Source organism: Macaca nemestrina, chromosome X (genome assembly GCF_043159975.1).
Source record: "Macaca nemestrina isolate mMacNem1 chromosome X, mMacNem.hap1, whole genome shotgun sequence".
Classification (NCBI taxonomy): domain Eukaryota; kingdom Metazoa; phylum Chordata; class Mammalia; order Primates; family Cercopithecidae; genus Macaca; species Macaca nemestrina.
The window spans coordinates 90,075,142-90,099,437 of record NC_092145.1 but is presented as its reverse complement, the minus strand read 5'-3'; the positions used below and the strand labels follow the sequence as shown (position 1 = coordinate 90,099,437).

The following is a 24,296-nucleotide window of genomic DNA, read 5'->3' as shown; positions in this document are numbered from 1 at the left end:
CACTTTGTCCTCCCTGAGTCCTCAAAGCTTTTGTTATTAAAGGTTCTGTATTCCATGACTCATCATGGAAAAGATAAAATGATCCAAATTAATTATGTATTAATGTGGTGTCTCCTAAATTCCTAAAATACTTTATGACCAATATTTGGTTTGTCACACCCATATTCCTGGGAAAACAATCAAAGCTTCAGGTGCATTTGGTTAGCTGATGGGCCATTTAAACATTGTATATAGGAATTTCATTCAACTATCATTTTCAATGCATGTTTTCTGGTTGTAAAAAAGTTTTCCCGTGCAAGAGCGTTGCTGTTATAACAGTAGATTATTATGCTACAGAGTATTTTCACCAGGTAAAGAAAGTTTTTATGGATCACTGACTGAGGACAATCAATCCCTTCACAATCTAGAATCCAAAAGTTGGATCTTCTGAGAACATCACAGAAAGGCTGTATTTGCCATCCACACTACAACAAAACTTCAAGACCTTGAATTTTAGGTTCATAATCTCACAACTGAGAAGGGTCTCTCCACACTCTTGGAACTGTACACCCAGTGGAGCCCTTAAAGTAAAGCTAACCAGGGAAGTTTCTCTCCAGAAGAAGATGGCATCTCTGATGTGAATAGCTTTTCCCAAGATCACAGATCAAGACTTCTCTAGTATCAAGAGATTCTTGTCTATTTTTTTTCCTTGCTTATGCCTCTATGAACAATAGAAGTGAAAAGAGGGTCTGTTGTGTGCACTTATGGGTTATACTTTTACTTGTGAAGGATTTTGCAGCCAGCCTTATACATGGACAACCTTATACTTCGATAGATAAAAGATGAAGGCTCAATGTAGATAAGAAGCTTTAACGGTACACATGTTGCCTCATAGTCAATCAGAAAGAGAACATTGGTTCACTCCTCTTAACCCACATCATGGGTTAAAGCGAACATTATGAGGAGGCCTTCACTCTTCTAGAGGGCATCATTTGTTAGATCTTTTTTCCATGGTTTGGAGTAAAAGAAGCAATGATTAAAAATGTATCCCTCCTGATAGGCTCTATAGCAGATTTTACTGTAAAGGCTATGGTTACACAACAGACTAAATTCTCTTATGAAAGTTATGCTAAATAATAGAATTGGCTCAATGGAAAAGTATCTGTGCAGCTGCTGGCACTTGTCACCTATGGATAAATACATCAAATGTAGATGATAAAAATTCAGTTGTAGGGGAATAATGGAAAGACTACTTAGCTAAGTGAGTAGACTCTATCTAGCCCATTCTTTAATCTATTTAATTTTAGGTAGTTTGATTTACGGGAACCCTGGGTAAGGAGCATACTACAAACTGTTGGTGTTATCCTCCCAATAGTCATAATAGTAGTCTCCCTTGTGTGCTGCATTCTCTCAAAAGTTTTAAATGTTTGCATGCAGCCATCTATAGAATATCAAATGGTCTCTCTTCAACTGGGATGAACAAGAGCTGAAAAATATATGCGACCATGAAGATATGGTAACTTATGAATTACATGCTGAGACCAGAAACCCAAAATGATGTTAAGTGAGAGTGGCACTAAGGCCCTAGGTTTTGGTCACACTCTCACCTAAGTGAGAACCTGACCCCAAAAGGGGAATTTTTAAACAAAATTACAGGAGGCCATTGTTTTGGACTGAGCTCTTGCATTAGGCCCTAACAGATCAAACCAAACAAACATGGAGTCGCTCATGCTAAATGTGACATAATCAAATTAAGATTTTAAGGAAACACATAGATCCTAGAACAGACCAGATTTTATTTTTCTCCTGCAAACAGGATGTTCCAGCATAAGGAGGTACCGTCTACTCCGTCCTTGTTCTCACCTTGTAAAACCCACTGTTCTACTGTTTTCCAGTGGGTTTCAAGACCAAATAAGTACATTTACAATGGTGATAGTGACATCAATGACTAAAGTTTTGGTCAACATCTCAAAATTGAGAAAGTAACCAAAAGGGAGGAATTGTTAAAGCAAACTAAATATGGCCTGAGAAGGTCTCTACTTCTACATTTGAGTCCTTGAGGACAAAGCATAACCTAACTTAATAGGTAGACAAGATTGAAAACATAACTTAGGAGTATGTGCCTATAACAATAGCTGAGTCTTGGCCAGTCCTAGCAGCCATAGTTCAACCACTCATACACTGCTGAGGGTTCCAACTGTGTTCAAATAGTGCAAGCGCTGAGTTGTAACCAATCCAGTTGTTTCCGTACCTCACTTCCGATTTCTGTATGTCACTTCCCTTTTTTTGTCTATAAATCTTCTTCCACCACATGGCTGTACTGGAGTCTCTCTGCAGCTGCAGTAATTCTAAGGGCTGCCCAAGTCATGAATCATTCATTGCTCAACTAAATTCCTTTAAATTTAATTTGGCTGAAGTTTTTCTTTTAACAACTCTTTGCAATAACATTTAGCTTGACACAAAAACATACTGTATAGGTGTACAAAAATATTTTATTTCTTTATATCCTTATTTCATAAGCGTTTTTTCTATGTTTGTATTTATTTATTTTTACTTTTTGGAGGTTTTGGTTAAACATAAAGATACAGGCTGGGCACAGCGGCTCAAGTGTGTAACCCCAGCATTTTGGGAGGCCAAGGCAGGAGGATCGCTTGAGGCCAGGAGTTCGAGACCAGCCTAGGCAACATAGGAAGATCCCGTCTCTATAAAAAATATATATATATATATAAATTAGCCAGGTGTGGTAGTGCATGCCTGTGGTCCTAGCTACTTGGGAGGCTGAGGTGGAAGGGTCGTTTGAGCCTGGGATGTCGAGACTGCAGTGAGCCATGATTGTGCCCCTGCACTCCAGCTCGGGTGAGAGAGTGACACCAGGTTTCAAAAATAAAAAAAAATAATAAAAATAAAGACAGAAACACACATATTAGCCTAGGCCTACACAGGGTTAGAATTGTCAATATCACTGTCTCCCAACTCTACATCTTGTCCCACTGGAAAGTCTTCAAGGGCAGTAACAGGCATGGAGCTATCATCCACTATGAAAACAATGCCTTCTTCTGGAATACCTCCTAAAAGTCCTGCCTGAACCTGTTTTACAGTTATTATTTTTTTAATAAGTAAGAGGAGTACACTCTAAAATAATGATAAAAAATATAGTATAGTAAATGCATAAGCAAGTAACATAGTCATTTGTTATCATTTTCAAGTATCATGCACTGTAGATAATTTTATATGCTAGACTTTTATATGACTGGCAGTGCAGTATCATCACAAACGTAATACATTGCACTATGATGTTACAGTGGGTACGTCACTAGGTGATAGGAGCTTTTCAGCACCATTGTAATCTTCAGGGACCACACTATGGTATATGTGGTCCATTGTTCACTGAAACATCATTATACAGCACATGCCTGTATATGTGTATATGTGTGTATATCTATGTGTGTGCATATATTTATGTACATATATGCGTATATATAAATTGTTATATTGGCCAATTTCCAAAATATGGTTTTCACACAGCAATCTCAAGTTAATATCCAGAATTCCTTGCTTCTATATATGGCTATCAACCACATTTTATCTGGTGACTCTTCCAGGGACAGATTCCCACTTTGCTTCCATCTCCCCACCTCCAAAACAACATTTAAATGAATAGCCTTGTACCCATCTCAGTAATTTTTTTTTTTTTGGTGGTGGTGGGGGGTGGTGATTTATCCCAGGAGTGGGATTTCAGGGGCCCAGGTAATGTGCATTTTTATTTTGACTAAGTAGTGCCAATTTGCTCAGCAGGATGGCTATAACAGTTCACAGTCTTACCAGCAGTTCATAAGGGCTCTTGTATCTGTGTTTGCATTCAGAAAGCTGGAGAATTAAGAAGGTGCTGGGGGTGACACCCAATTGGAGATCTGTAGGAGAATATACCCTGAGCTGATCTCATTTCTCTCTTAAACAACACAATACTTCCTGTCTCCCCAAATTCATTCTCCCCTCTTTCTATAGTAATAGACCCTCTGATTTTCAGTTGGGCATGTAGATTTCTGGAATAAGGACCATATTACCCCATACCTTTTGCAACTATTTGTGACCATATGACAACTTTCTGGCTAATTTTATGGAAGCAGAAATGATTTCTACAACTTCTGGATTGTGACTATAAATGGAAGAGCCATTCCCATTGCTATTTTCCTATTGGATAAAATCTGTACACAACAGTGGGCAATCTTGAATCATATAGATGAGGGCAATACCCTGTATACAGTGAAGCAACAATATAAAAATAGCCTAGGTCCCCAACATCAAACACCACCACAAACCACAAATACCTTGTTCCCAGATCAATAATGTGAGAGATAATTAAAACTGTCTTGTTTTAAACACTGTTATTTTAGGACTTTCTTGGATTAGCATTATTAACATCCTGGCTAATCAGTTATTTTATTTAATTGAATCTAGGATGCCTTTGAATGTAAGGTACACATTATTTTGTATGCTACTAAGAAAAAATGCTACCAATTACATTATAACAAATTGTTTTCTTATAATTCAAAATTTACATTTTATACAAATTGAAAGACCTAATGTAGACTTATTCAAGAGATTATTTTTATCAGAGTTTTCTGGTCTGAGTTCTTCTTCATATAAAATAGTTTTCTATTTTCATGGAGAATCATGGTGAAATCTTGTTGAGGACATTTTAAATGACAATTAACCTAAATACATGGTGGCAACTATGGACAGTACATGTTGGCAACCATGGACATAACTCAGTTTAAGAGAAGACAATATGAATAGTCATGGCAAAGTTCACATGTGCTCAGATATTGACAACAACCCCACAGCTGCATCCTGGCCAACAGCAGTCACATGTTTAAGCATGATTAAAACACCAATGGATTTTAAGACACACCCTGACTTTAGATTTTTTAATGTAAAATATGTGTCTTAAATGACAAAATCTGATCTTTTGAAACCATATTTGAGAAATAACCTTGACTTTCACTTCTAGTCAAGATAGAGTAACAGGGATCAGATTTACCCTCCCAGGCATAACTAAAAACAGAAAAAACTGACAAAATATAGGAAAAAATAGCACTTAAGTCACTGGACTTCAGGCAAGTAAGGTCAGCGATCTCTAAAAGATGGAAAGGCTTAGATGAGCCCTAAGATGGCCATATCTTCATGCCTAGATAAATATTCTAGGCTGCAGGGAAGGGAAACTCAGTCAGAGCCTGCTAGTTTCCTTCAATTGAAAAAAATGGAGCCATGACTCTAGGGAAGCCAAGGTATCAAAAATTTTCAGAAAAGGGTTTTGGAGAGTGTAGACCTATGTAGAAAGAGAACTCTATTGCAAAAGCACTGTTTTTATTTTTTTTTTAATGAAAAAAAGGATTATCTCAATTTTCAGAAGATCCACACCCACCAGTTATTCAGTTAAATACTGATCAGCACATGTGTATGAGAAAACTACATAAGGCCAGGAAAATAACCACCCAAAGGGGACAGTGATCAGAGCCTACATGGACCTGGGAAGAGTCACTATTTCCAACAGCCAAGGTAGAAGAACTTCACAATTCATAAAGCATTAAAGTACAAAGAAGGGTTTTGTAATAGCACTGGGGAAATGACTTCTAGACAAAACACTACTTTGGTTCCACTTAACTATGCTTAACAGTAAGACTTACAGGGATAAAACTGATACTAAGTATAGGAATACAAATACATGCAGCAACCAACAAGATAAAATTCACTATTTCTGGCATCCATTCACACTTTACTATTACCAGATGTAGAAATAGGCAGGAAAAATATAACCCTTAAGATGGATATTTGTGAATTTTCCAGTTTTCCTTCTACTGTTGAATTTCACTGTAGTCAGAAAAGATACTTGGTAGGATTTTGATCTTCTTACATTTGTTAAGATGTGCTCATTGTCCTAATGTGTTCTATCCTGGAGAATGTTCTGTGCACAGTCAGGAAGAGCATCTATTCTGTTGCTCTTGGGTTTAATGATTTATATGTCTGTAAGGTCCATTTGGTCTGTAGTGTTACTCAAGCCTGCTGTTTTTTATTGATTTTCTGTCTGACTGTTCCATTCATTATTAAAAGTGAGGTATTGAAGTCTCTTACTATTATTGTTTTTCTGTCTATTTCTACCATCAGTTTGTCAATGTTTCCTTATATATTTCAGTGTTCTGATATTGGGTGTATATATATTTATAATTGCTATATATTTCTGGTGAATTGATGTTTTATCATTATATAATGATCTTCTTTGTTTTTTAATGACAGTTACCTGTATTTTTAGCCAAATGAAGTTGTCCCATAATTTGCTCTTACTGTTTATTTTTAAAAATCTTTAACTCTATGTATTTTGTTTGGGATAATGTCTATTACTATTTCTGGAAGTTCACTAATCTTTTCTCCCTCTTTTTCTAAACTAAGAAATTTTTAAATCTTAGACATAATAGTTTTCATCTATAGACTTTTTATTTGAATCTTTTTTATCTTTACCATGTCTCTACTTGGTCAGTTTTTCCTCAAGCTTTTTGAACATATTAAATGTACTCATAATAACTTTTAAAGTCATTAGCTAATAATTCTATTAACCATGTGATTTATTGGTCAGTTTTGAAGGAAATAATGAAGAGAGAGCAGAAATAAGCGAAATAAAGAATCAATTTTTAAAAATTCAACTAAGAGGGGTTTTTTAAATTAAAAAAATTGACAAATCTTTAGCTAGACTAAGAGAAAATAGAAAATAATCAACTAATTGAAATCAGAGATGAAAGATGACACACTACAACTGATGCCAAGGAAGTAGAAAGGATCATAAGAGACTACTATGAAGAATCACATATCAACAAATTGGATAACATAAAAAATGGCTAAATTCCTAGAAACATACAATCTGGCAAGACTGAGCCCTGAATAAATAGAAAATCTGAGTAGACCTGTAGTTAGTAAGGAGATTGAAACAGTAATTAAAAACTTCCCAACAAAGAAAAGGCCAGGACCAGCTGGCTTCAATGGTGACTTCTGACAGACACTTAAAGAAGAGTTAATGCCAATCCTTTTCAAGCTTTTCCAAAAAAGTGAAGAGGCGACACTTCCAAACTCATTTTATGAGCCTAGCACTACCCTAATAATAAAGCTAGATGAAGATACTGCAAGAAAAGAAAACTAGAGGACACTATCTCTGATGAATATGCATGTAAAAATCCTCAACAAAAGACTAGCAAACTGATTTAACAGCACATTAAAAGTATCATACGACATGGCGAGTGGAATTTGTCCCTATCACGTGAGGATAGATCAGCAGGCAAAAATCAATTAATGTACTATATCACATCAACAAAATGAAAGATAACAGTCACATGATCATCTCAAGAAATGCAGAAAAAGCCTTTGACAAAATTCAACATTCTGTCCTGATAGAAACTCTCAACAATTAAAAATAGAAGGAAATTACCTCAACATAATAAAAGCCATATAAGAAAAGCCCACAGCTAAGTCATACTTAATGGTAAAACACTAAAAGATCAGCAAAAAGACAAGGATGTCCACTCTTGCCATTTCTATTCAACATAGATCCTAGAGACCTAACCAGAGCAATTAGACAAGAAAATGAAATAAAAGTCACCAAAATTGAGATGGAAATGATATGATTATTGCTGTTTTCAGTTGACATAATCTTATTTGTAGAAAACCCAAAAAATTCCAAAAAGACTGTTAGAACTAATAAATGAATTTAGTAAAGTTACAAGATGCAAAATCAACATACAAAATCAGTTGTGTTTCTGCACATTATCAACAAACTATCTGAAAAGGAAATTCAGACACAATCCCACTTATGATAGCACTAAAAAGAACAAAATACTTAGCAATAAATGAAACTATAACATATTGATGAAAGAAATTAAGGTAGACACAAACATATGGGAAGACATCCATGTTCATGGATTGGAAGACTTAACCATACCACTCAAGGCAATCTACAGATTCAATACAATCCTTATAAAAATACCAATGGCATTTTTTTTAACATCCATGTAAACTCCAAATAGCCAGAATAATCTTATTCCCTGATTTTATAATATATTACAAAGCTGCAGTAATTAAAACAGTATGGTACTGCCGTAAAAACAGACATAGAGGCCATGGGAAAACATAGCCCAGAAATGAATCCACCCACATACGGTCACTTGATCTTTGACAAAGTTTACAAGAATACACAATGCAAGAAATGAAAGTCCTTTCAATAAATGCTATGGGAAAAACTATGTCCACATGCAAATGTACAAAATTGGACCCTTACCTTATACCATACACAGAAATTAACTACAAATGTATTAAACACTGAATATAACTTCTGAAACTACAAAACTCCTACAAGAAGCCATAAGAGAAAAGCTTCAAGACTTTCCTTGTGGTAGTGATTTAATGGATATGACACCAAAAGCACAGGCAACAAAAGCAACAATGTCCAAGTAGGATCACATCAAATTAAAATGTTTCTGCACAGCAAAGAAAACAACAAACAGAGTAAAATGGCAACCTGCATAAAGGATGAAATATTTGCAAATCATATATCTGATAATGGATAAATTTGTATAAAATATAAGAAAATCCTACAAATCAATAGCACAAAAACGATTAACCTGATTGAACATTGGGCAAAGGAGTTCCATAAACATTATTCCAAAGAACATAAAAATGGCCAACAGGTATAAAAAGAGATGTTCAATGTTGCTTATCATCAGGGAAATATAAATCAAAACTATAATGAAATACCACCTTGCACTGGCTAGTATAGGTATTATTTTTTTAAAAAGTATATTGCCAAAAATGACAAGAAATTGAAGCCCATGTTCATTGTTGGTGGGAATGCAAAATAGTACAGCCACTATGGAAAATAGTATGAATGTTACTCGAAAAAATAAAATACAACTACCATATGATCCAACACTCCTAATTCTAGGTATTTGTCCAAAAGAATTGAAATCAGGATCTCAAAGAGATATCTACACTTCCATGTTTATCATGGCATTATTTACAATAGCCAAGATATGAAAACAACCTAAATAAATGAATTAACAATGTAGTATATTTATGCAATGGAATATTATTAAGCATTAAAAAGAAGGAAGTCCTACAATATGAGATAACATGGACATAATCCTAAGTGAAATAAGCTAATCACAGAAGGAGAAATACTGCATGATTCCACTTATATGAGGTATTTAAAGTAGTTAAATTCATAGAAGCAGAGAGTAGAATGGCAGTTGCCAGGAATTGAAGGAGGGGGAAACGTAGAGCTGCTATTCAATATGTATAAAGTTTCAGTTGTGCAAGATGATAACTGCAAGAGATCTGCAGTACAACATTATGCTTCTATTTAACAATACTGTATTATAAATATAAAAATTTGTTGAGGGTAGATCTCAAGTTCTGTGTTCTTGCCACAGTAAAATTAAATTAAATTAAATTAAATTAAATTAAATTAAAAATACAGATAACTGAAGACCAAGAAGAAAGAGGAAGATAAAAATATTTGAAGAATAAATGGCCAAAACTCTTTCAAATTTGATTAAAGCTATACACTCACTAATCCAATAGATTCATCAAACTCCAAGCATAAAATCCATAAAGAACGTGACACCAAGCTATATCATAATCAAATTGCTCAAAACCAGTAAAGCAGTCAGAAAAAAAGGACACATTACACAAAGAGTATCAAAGAATGATGGAAGCAAGATGACGGTGGTGTATCACTTTTAAAGTACTGACAAAATCCATGCCAATAAAGAATTATTTACCCAGGGAAAACAACTTTGAAAACAAAAGTAAAATGAGAACTTTTCACACAAGGAAAGATAAAATGCTATATCATCAACAAACCTGCACTACCATAAATGTTAAAGGGAGTCCTTCAAGCAAAAGGAAAATGATAGCAGAGGGAAATGTATCAAAACAAAGGAATACAGAGCACTGAAAATGGTAACTGCATAGAAAAATATCATGATTATTTTCTTCCTTAATTAAGTTACTTAAAAATATAATCAACAGTTTAAACCAAAAAGTACAAAAATGCAATAGCACAGAGGCCAGAAAGGGAGAAATATAGTGTTGTATGCTTCTTACATTATATGTGCAGTATTATGAGCTCAATTGAAGGTAGGTTGTGATAAGTTAAGGATGTATATTATAAACTCTAAAGCAGTCACTGAAATAATAAAACAGCATTATAGCTAACAAGTCATAAAATAAGTTAAATGGAATCATAAAAATGCAATCTTGTATCTTGGATTAGATCCTAGAACACAAATAGGACATTATTTCATTTCACACTGGTGAAATCTAACAAACTAATCTATAGATCCAACAAAATCCTATTAAAATCCCAGTATGGTTTTTGATAGAAATTGACAAGGGGAATCTAAAACTCATAGAAATTCAAAGTGCCTAGAATAGCCAAAATTATTTCTGAGGAAGAATAATGAAGTTGGAGAACTTACATGACCTGATTTCCATAATTATTAAAAAGATATTGTAATCAAATCAGCAAACTATTAGCATAAAGATACACAAATAAAGAAATGACGCAGATAGGTCAGAAATAAACCCGCAGATATAAGGACAAGTCTTTCAAACAAATGATAGTGAAACAACTGAACATCCAAATGCAAAAGAAAATCCTTAACCCATACCTTGCACCACACAAAAAATTTAAGTGAAAATGGATCACAGACCTAAACATGAAACCTAAAAATAAAAGTTCTGGAAGAAAATATAGGAGAAAATCTTTGTGAACATGACTTAGGCAAAGATTTCTCCTAAATGGCACAAGAACTCACAATCCATAAAACATACTGATAAGTTGGATTTCTTCATCAACATCAAAATTTTCTGGCTGAGTGCCGTGTCTCACACCTATAATCACAACACTTTAGGAAGCCATGGCAGGAGGATCAGTTGAGCCCAGGAGTTCATGACCAGCCTGGGCAACATAGTGAGACCCTGTCTCTACAAAATATTTAAGAAAAATTAGCCAGGCATGGTGGCACAAGCCTGTAGTCCAGTTATTGGGGAAGCTGAAGTGGGAGAACTTCTGGAGCCCAGGAAGTCAAGGCTTCAGTGAGCCGTGATGGCACTGCTCAACTCTAGCCTGGGTATACACACACACACACACACACACACACACACACATATATATACAAGTCTGTAATTCAAAAGACACTGTTAAGACAATGAAGAGATAAGTCCCAGACTGGGAGAACATGTTTGCAAATCAAGTTTCTGGTCAAAATGTGTTTACAGAAAATTTAAAGAATACTCAAAACTTACAATCAGTAACCAAACAGCCCAACTGAAAAATGAACAAAAAGTTTGTAGAGAAACTGGGACCCTCATACACTCCCTCTTGGGATGGAAACTAGGACATCCACTTTCAAAAACACTTGTATCTTAAAAAGTTATACATATACTTACAATATGAAACAGAAATCTCACTCCTGAGAATCTAAGCAGTAAAAATGAAAACATTTTTCCACACAAAGACTTGTATACAAATGTGCAGAGCAGCATTATTCATAAGAGCCAAAATGGTGGAAATAACTGAAATGCTCCTTAACATGTGATTGAACACCCAAAATGTGGGATATCCATGCAATGGGATACTATTTGTCAACAAGAAGGAATGAAATACTGTTACATGTTGCAATGTGAATGAATCTCAAAAACAATAAACTAAGTGACTGAAGGCAGACCCAAAAGGCCACATTTGTATAACTATTTATATGCAGCATCAAGAAAAAGCCACTCGATATAGACAGAAAATATATTACAGGTTTCCTGGGGCTGTGAATAAGAACAAAGATCAATTGAAACTGAACAAAGAGCCCATTTTGGAATGACGGAAATTTTCTAAAATATTATGGTGATGATTGCACAACTCTTTAAATTCATTAAAACATGATGAATTGTACACTTGAAATGGATGTTTCCTATAGTATATAAAATACAACTCAAATTATTCTGTAATGACCTTTTACTGTACCCAGAATTAAATCTAAACCTACAACTCCCAGTAAACATAACTCCTAAGCACGCTCATATTTTCCCAGAAAAATAAATGACTTGTCAAAAGGCTTACATAGAGGGAATGGATTTTTTTTAAGTTTGTTGATTAAGGCAGCCAGGAGAAATGAGAAGGAGCTTAATGGCTTAATAATAAATAAATAAATAAATAATTTGTTGCATTTGAGGTAGATTGTCTTTACTATGCTCTTCAGGATTTGCATCTAATTCCCAGCCTTCCATTCTCTGTCCAGCATTTGAGAAGTTTGAGCTAAGCTTAAATCTAAATAAAAGGCCCTTCCTCTCTCTAATGTGCACTGAGTGTCATGCCAGTCACTGCTTAGATGTACTCACAATACCAAATTCACTCTTTACAAACTTCCATCAATCAAGCAGACTTAAAGATTATATTAAGCAACCACCATTTATCCAGAAGTGTGCTGGTTCTTGTGGATGAATGATAAGATCCTTTCCTTCAAATAAAATAACTGATTGAGATCCAATATAGAAAACGGAACAAATCATAACTGTTATGGTTAAAGTGGAAGTGGGACCCCCAGAGTCATTAATCTGTCCTCGAATTCAACCATCACCTGACTCTATCACAGTGGCCCTTTATTACCCTCCCTAGAATTCCCTGGGCTATTTCAAAGTCATCCATGAAATCTATCCTCTTTATTTCAGAGGTGAATAAATAAAGGTCCAGGATGGGAAAGGGACTAGCACAAGGCACATAGTCATGGTTCTCTGAGTCCTCTAAAAAGTACAGATTTATGCATGAAGCAACTTGAAATCAGAGTATATACACGAGAGCTTTCTAGACAGTGGCACTATACCGTATTTCTCTCTTTAACCTCCACATCACCTATCATTCTGCTTTGGCCATAAGCGGGGCTCAATCATTACATTTGGAATGAAAACATACTGAATGCAAACAGGTGGTAAATCCAGGGGAGTGATTATAGCATCAGTAGCCTCAGAGAAGAAAAAACATTACCATGGGTGGCAAGGATTTCATTCATTTGGTTCACATTTATTAAGAATCTATAAGTGCCAGGAACTGAAAGCAGCCGTCTGTTAAGAAAGGCTTTATTTAATAATAGCTTTATTTAATAACAATAGCTATTATATTTGTGGTGCCTACTATGTTCCAGCAACTGTATTAGGCACTTTTTATGCTATCAAAATTTAATCTTCACAAGAACCATACCAGCAGGTATGTTTTGCTTCATTTTTACACATGAAGAATTTGAGGCTGAGAGAAGTGACTTGCCCAAGAACACTAATTCAGGAAGTGGAAAATCCAGTGTTGTAAATCTGATCACCTTTCCATCACACCAAGGAATTTTCATCATATGATGGATTTAAAGTCATAAAAACCAGGCCAGTAGGGTGAATTCTTGTCCTGGCTCAGTCATCAATTTTCAGGGTGAAATAGTGCACTTCATGGAATCTTTTGGCACCTTGGAAATTCTACCTGGAAAGTAAGACTCAGTGTAGCCTTGCATGGAATTGTTGGATGATTCAATGAGATGAAATCTGTGGAATGTTTGGCCCTACAAGTGAGGAAGGCATCCAGATCATTAAAGATGCAATTTTATGTATAAAAATGTCCTAATGAGATTCTTCCAAGAGGTTAAAGCACAGCTAGTATGCCTAGTGAACCACAGGAAAACCACAGGGTTTTTAGGGTACTTTAGGGTTTCCACAGTCACCAGGATGACAGTCTTAGGTAACTTTTGGACCAGTATTCCTGAGTTCCTGTCCTAGTCTGTCTGTTCTTCTGTAACACTATACCATGGACTGGGTAATTTGTAAAGAACAGAAATTTATTTCTCACAGGTCTGAAGGCTAGGAAGTTTAAGATCAATGTGCCAACAGATTTGGTGTCTGGTGAGGGGCTTGGTCTCTCCTTTCAAGATGGCACCTTGTTGCTGCATTTTCAGGAGGGAATGAATGTTTTGTCTTCATATGGTGGAATCACAGAAGTACAAAAAAGGGTCTAAACTCACTCCAAGTCATTTTCTAAGGCACTAATCCATTCTTAATGGCAAAGGCTTCATGACTTAATTACTTCCCGAAAGGTCTCTCCTCTTAATATCATCAAAATGGTAGGATTATGTTTCAACATATGACATTTGGGGTACATTCAAATCATAGCAGATTGCTAGGCCACAGGTTCTCCAGACAGACTCCTGAGCCAAGACTAAAACATTCAGCTGGATACCTTCTTTTCAATGATTTCTTTCTGGCAAATATGGAAGAGGACAGGTGCAAAGACGGAGAAGTTCTAGGGCCATGGATCATCCACTGCCAGGACAAACTTGGCAGGATCATCTGTCACCCAGCTTCAGAGGTTACTCAGCCCCAGTGCTTACTCAAAAAGCAGGGTAGAACAGCTGGGACCTATAGGCCTCGAAGATGGGAAAATTAAGTGAAAAGATACTGTTTACTGGAGATTGATGGAAAAGTGCTAGTATTTGTTAATAAGTTGAGGGGATGATAAGAAGTGGACAATTCCAGATTATATTGTATAGGTATAACTGGCCAGGTCTTACTAATGCAGTTGTTCTCCACATGTAGTCCCTGCACCACCACCGGCAGCATTGCCTGGGAACTTGTTAGAAATGTAAATTCTCAGGCCCCACTCCAGATCTACTGAATCACAGACCCTGGAAATGGGGCTCAGCAATCAATGATTTAACAGCCCTTTAGGTGGAGCCTCCTGCATGGTCAAGTTTAATAACCACTATGCTAATGGTATGGATGGAGAGGGTCACATAAAAAGAGGAATAAAGAATGGCTTCCAGATTTCAGCATAGTGAGGCATTTACTGAGATGGGGAAGACTGGGAAAGAAAAATGTTTAGGGGTGGGGCTGGAGTTAAAGGCCTGTTCGAGATGCCAGTGATACATGCAAGGGTGTAAGTTAAATGGGCAGTTAGATATGTGAGTCTGGAACTCAAGGGAGAGATCAGAGCTATTGACTTTGATTAGAAGATCCTTCCAACAGGTCTAATTTATTGTAAGTGATGGGCTACCACAGGATAGCCCAACCCTGATTATGGCCCAGATCAGGTGCTCAGTAAATGCCACTGAATGAACACAAAGGAGCTAGCTTTTCCTACTTACTCCAGTCTGGTGAGAATATTGCCTAAGCACTAAGCATTCTTCCATGCAATATTTATTTGCTCAACTGGAAACAAAGCTACTGTCAGCAAAGTAGGTTTCTTATAACAGTTCATTCTGAAAACTTTCTCACATCTCAATACCAAATGCCAATAACTTTTCACTCTCTCTCCTCTGGCCAGCATTGTTTGGCTTAACTTGCCCATCCACAAGTCCCAGAGGATCCAGTTATCCTGTGCCTTGCTCTTGAGTAAGCACTGGTTCTGAGTCAATCCCCAAGCCAGGTAACAGAGGAGCCTACCGAGGCTGCCACAGCAATGGTGGAAGGAAGGGAAGAAGGGAAGAAGGGAGGAAGAGAGGAAGGGAGGAAGGGAGGGAGGGTGAGAGGAAGGAAGGAAGGAAGGAAGGAACATATGAATTCAAAATTGCATCATTAGATGGGATAACTTGAGTGCTATAATAAATCTCCCTGTGGAGACTGTGGTAGGGGTATTGTAATTCATTTTAACTGGGGAACTTGAGAAGGTTTTGGAGAAGATGAGGCATTTCATACAGGTCTTCCTTGAAAAATGAGTAGGACTTAGATGCTTGGAATGGGAGAGTGGCATTCTAGAATGAGGAATCTGCAGACGCAAAGGTCTGGCGGAATGAAAATATATAAAACAGTTAGAACTTCTATATGGCTAAAGGATAGGGTGAATAAAAAGCAGTAGTAGCAGATAAGGTCAGAATGGTGGTTATGGGACAGATTTCTGGGGAGGCAGCATGAATGCCATGGAAACACTGATAGGCAAATGTGTGTTCAACAGAGACACAGTAAGAAATGACGTAAGTGAGAAATGAATTTCACCTCATGACACAATACACACATACACATATTTAAAACTAAACAAAACCTTCCTCAAAGTATACCTACTTCTTCATATGCAATGTAAGTTGATAATTTCCTTTTTAGTTTAAAAAAAGTTTTTTTAAAAGTGCTACTAGGGACCAACCAAATTATTTTTATGAGGTAATAATGGGACGCAGCCTGTATTTTTCAAAAAGATTGTCATACATAATGAAAAGTTAGTGAATATGTTTGAGAAATAAAATAACACCCGTGCTTTAGGAAGGTAGTTCTCATAGCTTCCTATGTGGATGACATTGCAGATACAGCAGAGACTGTATACAGGGAAGTAATTCTTCGGATGGAAATGGATACTGCATTACAAATATCCATGCCAGTTATAATGAAGGCTTGAAATGGAGCAGTAAACTGGGAGGTGGAGAGTGGGGCAGTACTGAGTAAGATATTCAGGATAGAAATAGTAGAATTTGCTAAGTGATTGCAGGTGAGTCATTAAAGAGAAATAGGAGTCAACATTGACTTTCAGATTGCCATCTGAGGTAACTGTGCAGGAAATGGTGGCATTAAACCAAAGGTTTAGGGGGAGGAGCTTGATTGCTGTAGGAAGAGATGTAGATATAAATCTGAGAGTTATCTGTGAAACTTCCAGGCGGACAAGCCCACTAGGCTGTCATATGTGTGGGCTAAAGCATGAATGTGGGTGGGGTATACAGGTTGGAGATTTGGAAGATAATATTTGAAGCCATGGAAGTACAGGAATTTACTCAAAAGAGTGTGTAGAAAGAAAAAAAGAAAAGAAGGACCCAGTCGAGAAACATTCATTTAAGAGTATCTACTTAACACAACATCTCCTTCCAAAATGGTTTTCCTTTTATTCAAGTGAGGAAAGCTCTTTGTGTATGGATATGTGTACATCAGGGTGTGAGTGTATGCAATACACATGAATGGATGGCATGTGCATTTTAAGGAAATATTGTTATGTACTTGGGGAGCTGGTGTAGGGCTCTGGTCCATTTAATGGTGCCTGTACTCACTGTCTCTGTTTTATTACTGTTATCCCCCTTTCCCTCTTTTCTATCATCCTTCTTTTGTTCCATTCTTGTCTCTCTTCTTCCACTTATCTACATGCTCCTTCATCACCATTTAAAAGTCCAAGGAAAACATGGGCAAAATAGATTAGTTTGGGTTTTGGGGGCTGAGGTTGGGAACATAATGTGGGAGTGTGATTGGGATTGGGCTGAAAGACAGGGGTGGGCATGTGTTCAGAGTTAGAAGCAGAAAATGGTCTGTGGTGGGAGAATCCACTTCTGATGTTTTTCCCACTGCAAATTCTGCCATTGGTGTGAGTGCTGAGTATTAATGTGTACATTTCTGGGCTCGTGTCTGAATGTGTGTAAGGCTCTTAGCTTGACTTCAATAGGTCATTAGATGATGCTGCCGTCATCATTCCTGCTTCTGTCCAGCAAACATTATTTTTTTTTAACAGAAATATGCTGCCATGCTTATACTTCAGGAGATTTAGGATTAGAGCAGTTAGGAAGGAAGGAAGAAAGGAAGATACGTATCAATTCAAAATTGCATCATTAGATGGGATAACTTGAGTGCTATAATAAATCTCCCTGTGGAGACTGTGGTAGGGGTATTGCAATTCATTTTAACTGGGGAACTTGAGAAGGTTTTGGAGAAGATGAGGCATTTCATATAGGTCATATAGGTCATATTCACAGTGAATATGAATAATGGTTAATCCGATAATTAGCATTTGTAAGGGCAGTTAATAACATTGAAATGCATATGCCATGTGAATAGGAGGATATATTATTTTTTCTTTCCTAGCTGTGTAACCATGGGAAGGTTGCCTAACCTATCTGATCCTCAATGTCCTTATCCATAAAATGGGGGTAATAATTCCTATCCCAGATTTTCTTTGGGAAGACTAAAGAGTAAATGAGCCAGGAGCTTTGAAATTAAAAGGTGCTTGACAAATGTTAGTTCCTTTCTTCAGTTTCTTTGACTCTTTGCTCCTTCCTTCTTTCTACCTCCCATACATGTTTACCTGTCCATATGTGAACGTGAAGTATATGTTTATAGTACTTTCTCCACTTTAAATTCTTAAACCAAGTGGCTTAACCTTTGTATATTACTGTAAAATTGTCAAAAGCAGGTTAATTGAAGTCCCTTTTGGAACACACACATTTATTTTTCATTAAGTAATATCCATCTCTGTCCCTAGGAATTTTCTTTGCTCTGAAGTCTGTATTATTTGATATTAAGATGGCCATTCCTGCTTTATTTTGATTAATGTTTGCATGGTATTTAGACCATTTGTTGTGAACATAATTATTGATACATTAAGGCTATGTCTGCCTTTTTATTTTTTGTTTTCTGTTCTCTGTAATTTTAGTTTCTCCATTTTCTTTGCCCTGCCTTCCTGTGGGTGACGAGCATTTTTAAAAAATTCATATTGATTTATTTATAATGTTTTGAGTACATTTCTTTGTATAGCATTTTCAGTGTTTTCTCTCAGTAATATATTATATATACATAACTTATTTAATAATCTTCTGACTTCACCACTTTACATGCTTGAATGAAGTGTAGAAGCATGTCCTCCCCTTTACATCTCTTTACATTCCCCAGTTTACAATATAAATGTGTTAAATATTTCCTCTACATATGCTGAGACCACATTAGGTAACATTATACATTTAGCTTCAATTATCAAACATAAGAAATTTCAAGAGGAAAGAGAAAGTCTGCTGTATTAACCATGTTTTTGCTTACTGTTTATTGTTTCTTTTCTGTTTTCAGAGCTTACTATCATCTTTTTTTAGGGTATATCTAAATTTCCTTAGTATTTCTTCATTGGAGAATGTCTTGATTATCCATTCAGTACTGAAGGATATTATTATTGGACATAGATTTCTGGGTTGTCACTTCTTTTCCTTCAGCATTTAAAAAATGCTAGGGCATCATCAGTTTCTGATGATAAATCTGTCATTCTAAAGTTTTTTTTCCTTTGTAGAATTGTTTCTCTTCAGCTGCTTTGAAGAAGTTTCCTTTTTCTTTCATTTTTCAGAGGTTGATTACAATGTGTCCTGGAGTGTATTTCTTTGTGTTGATTATGTTGGTGTTTGCTCCTCTTCTTGAATCTAAATGTTTATGTCTTTTGCAAATTTGGCAAGTTTTTAGTCATTATTTTTCCTGATACTTTTCCAACCCTGCCCTCTTTCTCCGGGGAATCTGTTGGCATAAATGTTAAAGCTTTTGTTATAGTTCCACAGTGATTTCTACTGTTTTATATTTGTAAGCTATTTTTTTTTCCCTCTGTCTTCTCCACCTTACTGTTGAACCTATCCATTGGGTTTTTTTGGGGTTTTTATGTTACTGTATTTTTCAGTTCTAAAAATGTCACTTTGTTCTTCTTTATGTTTTATATTTCTTTGTTGAGACTTTCTATTTATTTTCTGAGATTTTCTGCATTATCACTTGTTTCAAGTGTATTGTAACTGCTCACTGAAATGTTTTTATGACAGGTGCTTTAAGATCCTTATCAGATAATTCTAACATGGGTGTCATCTCAGTATTGGCATCTGTTTATTTTCTTTTCTCATTCAAGTGGATATCTTAGTATGGAAAGTGATTTTTTGATTAAAAGTTGGATACTCTGGATCTTATTTAAATCTTTTGTTTTAGCAGTTCTCTAACACTCTCCTGGATGGAAGAGGGACGGCAGAAGTCCAGTTTCTCCACTGTCTCTTGACATCCAGATTGGGGAGGGGCTGTTTGTTACTGCTGGTTAGAGGTGCAAGTTTGGCCTTTTCTCTGGGCCTATGCTGATTCCATCCTAGCTGGTTGAGGTAGAAACTCCTAGTTACCACTGGTAAGGGTAGAAGTTATGGTTCTCCATGTGGTCTTCACTGGGAAAGGTCTATTTTCACTGGGGATTAAAGTCCTTGCTCACAACTGGTCCTTTTCTGGGCATGGGGTGGTGGTTCCTTTGAAGCTTGGTGAGAGTGGAAGTCTAGGCTCTCCATTTGCAAGCCTAAGCTTCTGACTAGCTGCATTGTTATTATGACAGCTGGCATTCTACTGTACCAAAGTGTCACATTTTCTAGCTAACTTCTGATGCTTTTGCAAAAAAAAAAAAAAAAAAAAAAAATTGCAACATATTCCTTTCTCCTTTCCAGACTTTGCCTAGGACATAGTGGGAAAAGGAATACCTTTGCAGGCAGACCAACAAAATGTGGCACTTTCAAGCTGGGTGGCTGTGGGAAAATCACTCAAATTCTCCGGGCCTCTATTTCCCCAGCTGTAAAGGAGGAGTAGGAAGCTCACAGGACTCTTGCTGAATGAGCAAAATTAGGTCAAAGGGCCTGGCACACAGGGGCGGGAGGGGGCTCAATAAATGATAGTTCCCTTCCTTTACCTCTCCTGTAGAAAGAGAGATGCAACCCCCCAAGAGGAAGAAGAAACCAAGGTGTTTTACCTACCACCACTAATCACCACGTGTAGGTCTCATCCAGCACTCTAAGGGTTAAATCTCATGCCCAAAGTCTTATTTCTTAAAGAGACACACTTGACATCTTCCACCTTGGGTTCTCAGAAAACACTCCAGGGAGACAGCTTGACCCAGGCCACTCTCAGAGTGAGAGCAAAAGCCAAAGCAGGGGCTCACGCGGAGAAGGGGAGGTGAAGACAGACCTTGTGCCAGCCCACACAGCCCGGCGCTATTGTGTTCTGAGCAAGGACAATATCATCGCTTTGCCAAAAGCTGCTCCAGAAGCAACCGGGTGGCGGACTCCACTTCGGCAACTCCCATTTTGCCAGCCTGCCTGTCACCTCCAGCTCCTCAGAGCAGCTGTCGCGATCCCACCATCAGCGCAGCGACCGCGTCCCCAATCCCCATTGCTCCCATCCCCCTCCCAAGCGCGGGATAGGAAGGAAGAAAGTGGCGAGTGAGTGAAAGGAAAACGAGCGCGCGCCATTCTCCCAGCTCCGCCCGCTGAGATTCCTCTGCAACCCCCACTTGGCAGCCCCTGGCAGCAGCCACCAGCCCTGATGCGCTAGACTTGGCTCTCAAAAGCCTTTCCCAAACTCCAGGTTCTCAAGTTGAACAAGAGACTGGAAAAAAATCTTGACTCCTAAAGAGCAAGGAGCCAAAGACACCTTGGGGCACACAAGTACTTTTTAAAAACGTGACCAGGAATGCAGAGTCCTGACCCCCACCTCGAAAAATAAAACTGTCTTGGGACCAGCCCTGTGTTTCTTCCTCTTTGCTTTCTCAGCCACATCTGGCAAGAGGTCTCTCTCTCTCTCTCTCTCAACTCTCCTCAGCGCCCCTCCCATCCTCACCTCTCCTGCAAGTCTGTGGTGAATGGGCCCCTTTCCAGCTCCCCAGACAAGCAGCCCAACAATAGATAATTAGCCCTCTCCTGCAAGGAAGGGTTGGTTGGAGGGGGGCGGGGGGTTGAGGGGGACAACGTGCCACTTACCTGATCTCTTTAATGCTTTCCAATTTGCACATGATTTCTTGCTCATCTGCCATACTTTTCACTGTCAATTTCACGTCCCGAGAGATGTACAAATACACCAGCCAAAGGATACAATAGACACAATGTAGCCACCTCCTCCGGGCTTGGGGCTCTGAGCCTGTGCGGTAGGGGCTTGGAGAGGCCTGGGAGCTGTAGTCCACAGCTTCAGGGCCAGCCAGGCAGCCCGGGGGCCTGTAAGACTACAACTCCCAGAAGGCCAAGCGAGACATGCCTGTTTCCCTTCCTGCAGCCGCACTTTAAATCAATTTGTTATAGATAATTATGTCAAAGGTTGTGAAGAGTGCAAAGGAATGGGGATATTCATCTGGCCCGTGTGTGGGAAAATGGGGAAAAAAAAAAAACTCCTGAAGGCCATTGGAGAGATGAGAGACGTACCCATTCGCTCCCCTTCGGGGGTCCTTGCACCTACTCACCCGCAAAAGATTAGCGGTAGTTGCTAATTATGCCTTGCGGATGGAAACAAAGCCTGCAGGGAAAGTAGCTTCGGAGATGTTGAATGTGCTAGCTGCTGTCTGGGGACCAGTAACTTTGGCATTCAAATTAGGGTGGGGCGGGGGTGGGGAAGAGGAGGATGGGAGGAGGAAGATGCTCCAAAAGCTGGGGGAAAGGAGAGTGGGGAGGAGAACCTTGTTACTTCCAGCTACCCGTTCAACAAACAATTACTTAAGCTCAGACTTTGTCAGTCAATGGAAGAAGTACTGTAGGAGTCACTGGGCGAGGCAGATAAATAAAAGCAAATCCTTGCCTTTGAGGAACAGAAGAGGCTGAAAATTTACCTATTAATTACAGTACAGTGTGGTGTCAAACAAAATACAGGAATAGATAAGGTGTAACCTGTGCAGAGAAGATGTAAATAGGTCTCAAGAGTGACTAACGATTTGTCAGACCATAGAGGAAAATAGGCTTTCCAGGTGAGGATACAATAGAGAGAGAAAGGAAAGGATGAGTGGTTCAGAGTGCCTGAAATATAGGATTCTTATATGAGGTGTAGAGGTGGAAAAAAGAAATGGGAGATGTAGTATTTAGAAAAGGCAGGTAGGAGCCAGACTATGAAATATGTTAAATGTCAGACTAAAGGGTTTGGACTTAATCCTATAGGCAGACATTTATCTAATAAACTTTTAAATTTATTTATTTATTTATTTATTTATTTGACAGTCTCACTCTGTCGCCCAAGCTGGAGTGTAGTGGCACAGATCTCAGCCCACTACAACCTCCTTCTCCTGGGTTCAAGCAATTCTCTGGCCTCAGTCTCCCAAATAGCTGGGATTACAGGTGCCCATCCACCATGCCCAGATAATTTTTGTGTTTCTTAGTAGAGATGGAATTTCATCATGTTGGCCAGACAGGTCTTGAAATCCTGAGCTCAAGTGATCCACCCGCCTCAGCCTCCCAAAGTGCTGAGATTACAGGCATGAACCACCACGCATGACCCTAATAAGCATTTTTTAAGTGCTTACTCTGCACCAAATAATGTTTAATTATTGTATGTTTCAACGCACGGTAGTGATAAGGTTGGAGGAATATTTTAGGGAGAGACTCTGGAAGCAAAGTAGAGAATGATTAGAGGACATGAGTAACTGCCCAGGTAAGAGGCAGTTACTCAGAGTGCACAAATAGGCCTAGAGAGCTGGACTTCGGACAAAAGGAAGATGGTGACTCACTCCCAACTAAAGGTGAGTCAGAACTCTCCCTGAGTTTGTCCTTTCTTTTACTGAGCTTCAGTTTCCTCATCTGAAAAATGTACCTAGTGAGTCCACCTCAGAGGCTTGTTGTGAGGCCTATATGAGATCATTCCCATGATCATGCTGAATACAGGGCTTGGTATATTGTAGGAGCTTGAGAAGTTTGTGCAACATGAATCTCATGTCATTCTGGATGTCCACAGTGATTTTAAGCATTCTCCAGGGAAGAAATTAAAGCCCTTCTCTTCTTTGGATCAAAGATGTAATAACTTTCTTAACCATAAAATTCTCCCTAGTGTCTACATTTTCCTATCATCTTGAAGGTTGCTACCTTGTAGAGCCACTAGTTGGTATTTAAAGAACACTGAGTTGGTTAGTCACAAACCCTGTGGATCCAGAGCCGAGAACTGGCCCCAGCTCTGTCTCATAAGGGGAGGAGGTAAATGACAAGCCTGTGTAAGTGCCTAGCATATACTGGCTACTGTGCTGAGTCTGATATGTACAACCTATCATTTTATCCTCACAACCAATATGAAGGGGGCAAGTAGATTCATCCCCTTTTAGAAGGAGGAAAACTGACTCAGATAGGGAAAGTTGTTTTGCCAAGGCCACACAATAAGTTATGAAGCTAGAGCCTGTGCCCACTTTGGACCAAGTTACTTGCAGATTAATGAAGATAGCATGTCTGGAAAAAAAAATATAGCAACCAAAACTAAAATGGGGTCCTGAGTGTACGTATCTATGTCAAACATAAAGTGGTTTATAATGCGTTAATGCTGGCTTGGGGAGAAGTGGAGGGTTTGTAAGGGATGTGTGGGAAGCAATTTATGAACCGTCTTTGAGATTTTAAATCTAATGTCTCTCTCTTTTTCCACTATCCCCTTCACCCAAAGAATCCTTACCACTGACTATGTTCACACGTCTGGTAAAAGTCTGGATGTGGCTACGTATCTGTTTCAATTAAATATGTTAATGGGTTTAGAGTCTGATTTGGTAATAATTTGGGAACTATCTTGTC

At 38.0% G+C, this 24,296-nt stretch overlaps 1 protein-coding gene across 4 annotated transcripts in view; it reads right to left on the bottom strand.

The window, feature by feature from the left end:
* LOC105476702 (zinc finger C4H2-type containing) overlaps positions 1-24,296 on the bottom strand; it is a 119,376-nt gene that overhangs the window by 39,519 nt on the left and 55,561 nt on the right. Inside the window, exon 1 of one of the 4 annotated variants that reach the window (XM_011732871.3) lies at positions 21,534-21,708. The exons of 2 other annotated variants lie outside the window; for them this stretch is intronic. In XM_011732871.3, coding sequence (XP_011731173.1) covers positions 21,534-21,586 — 53 coding nt within the window. In that variant the 5' untranslated portion in view covers positions 21,587-21,708. Of the gene's footprint in view, positions 1-21,533; positions 21,709-24,296 lie in introns of those variants that run through there. One more of the 4 variants, XM_011732872.3, reaches the window with a different exon arrangement.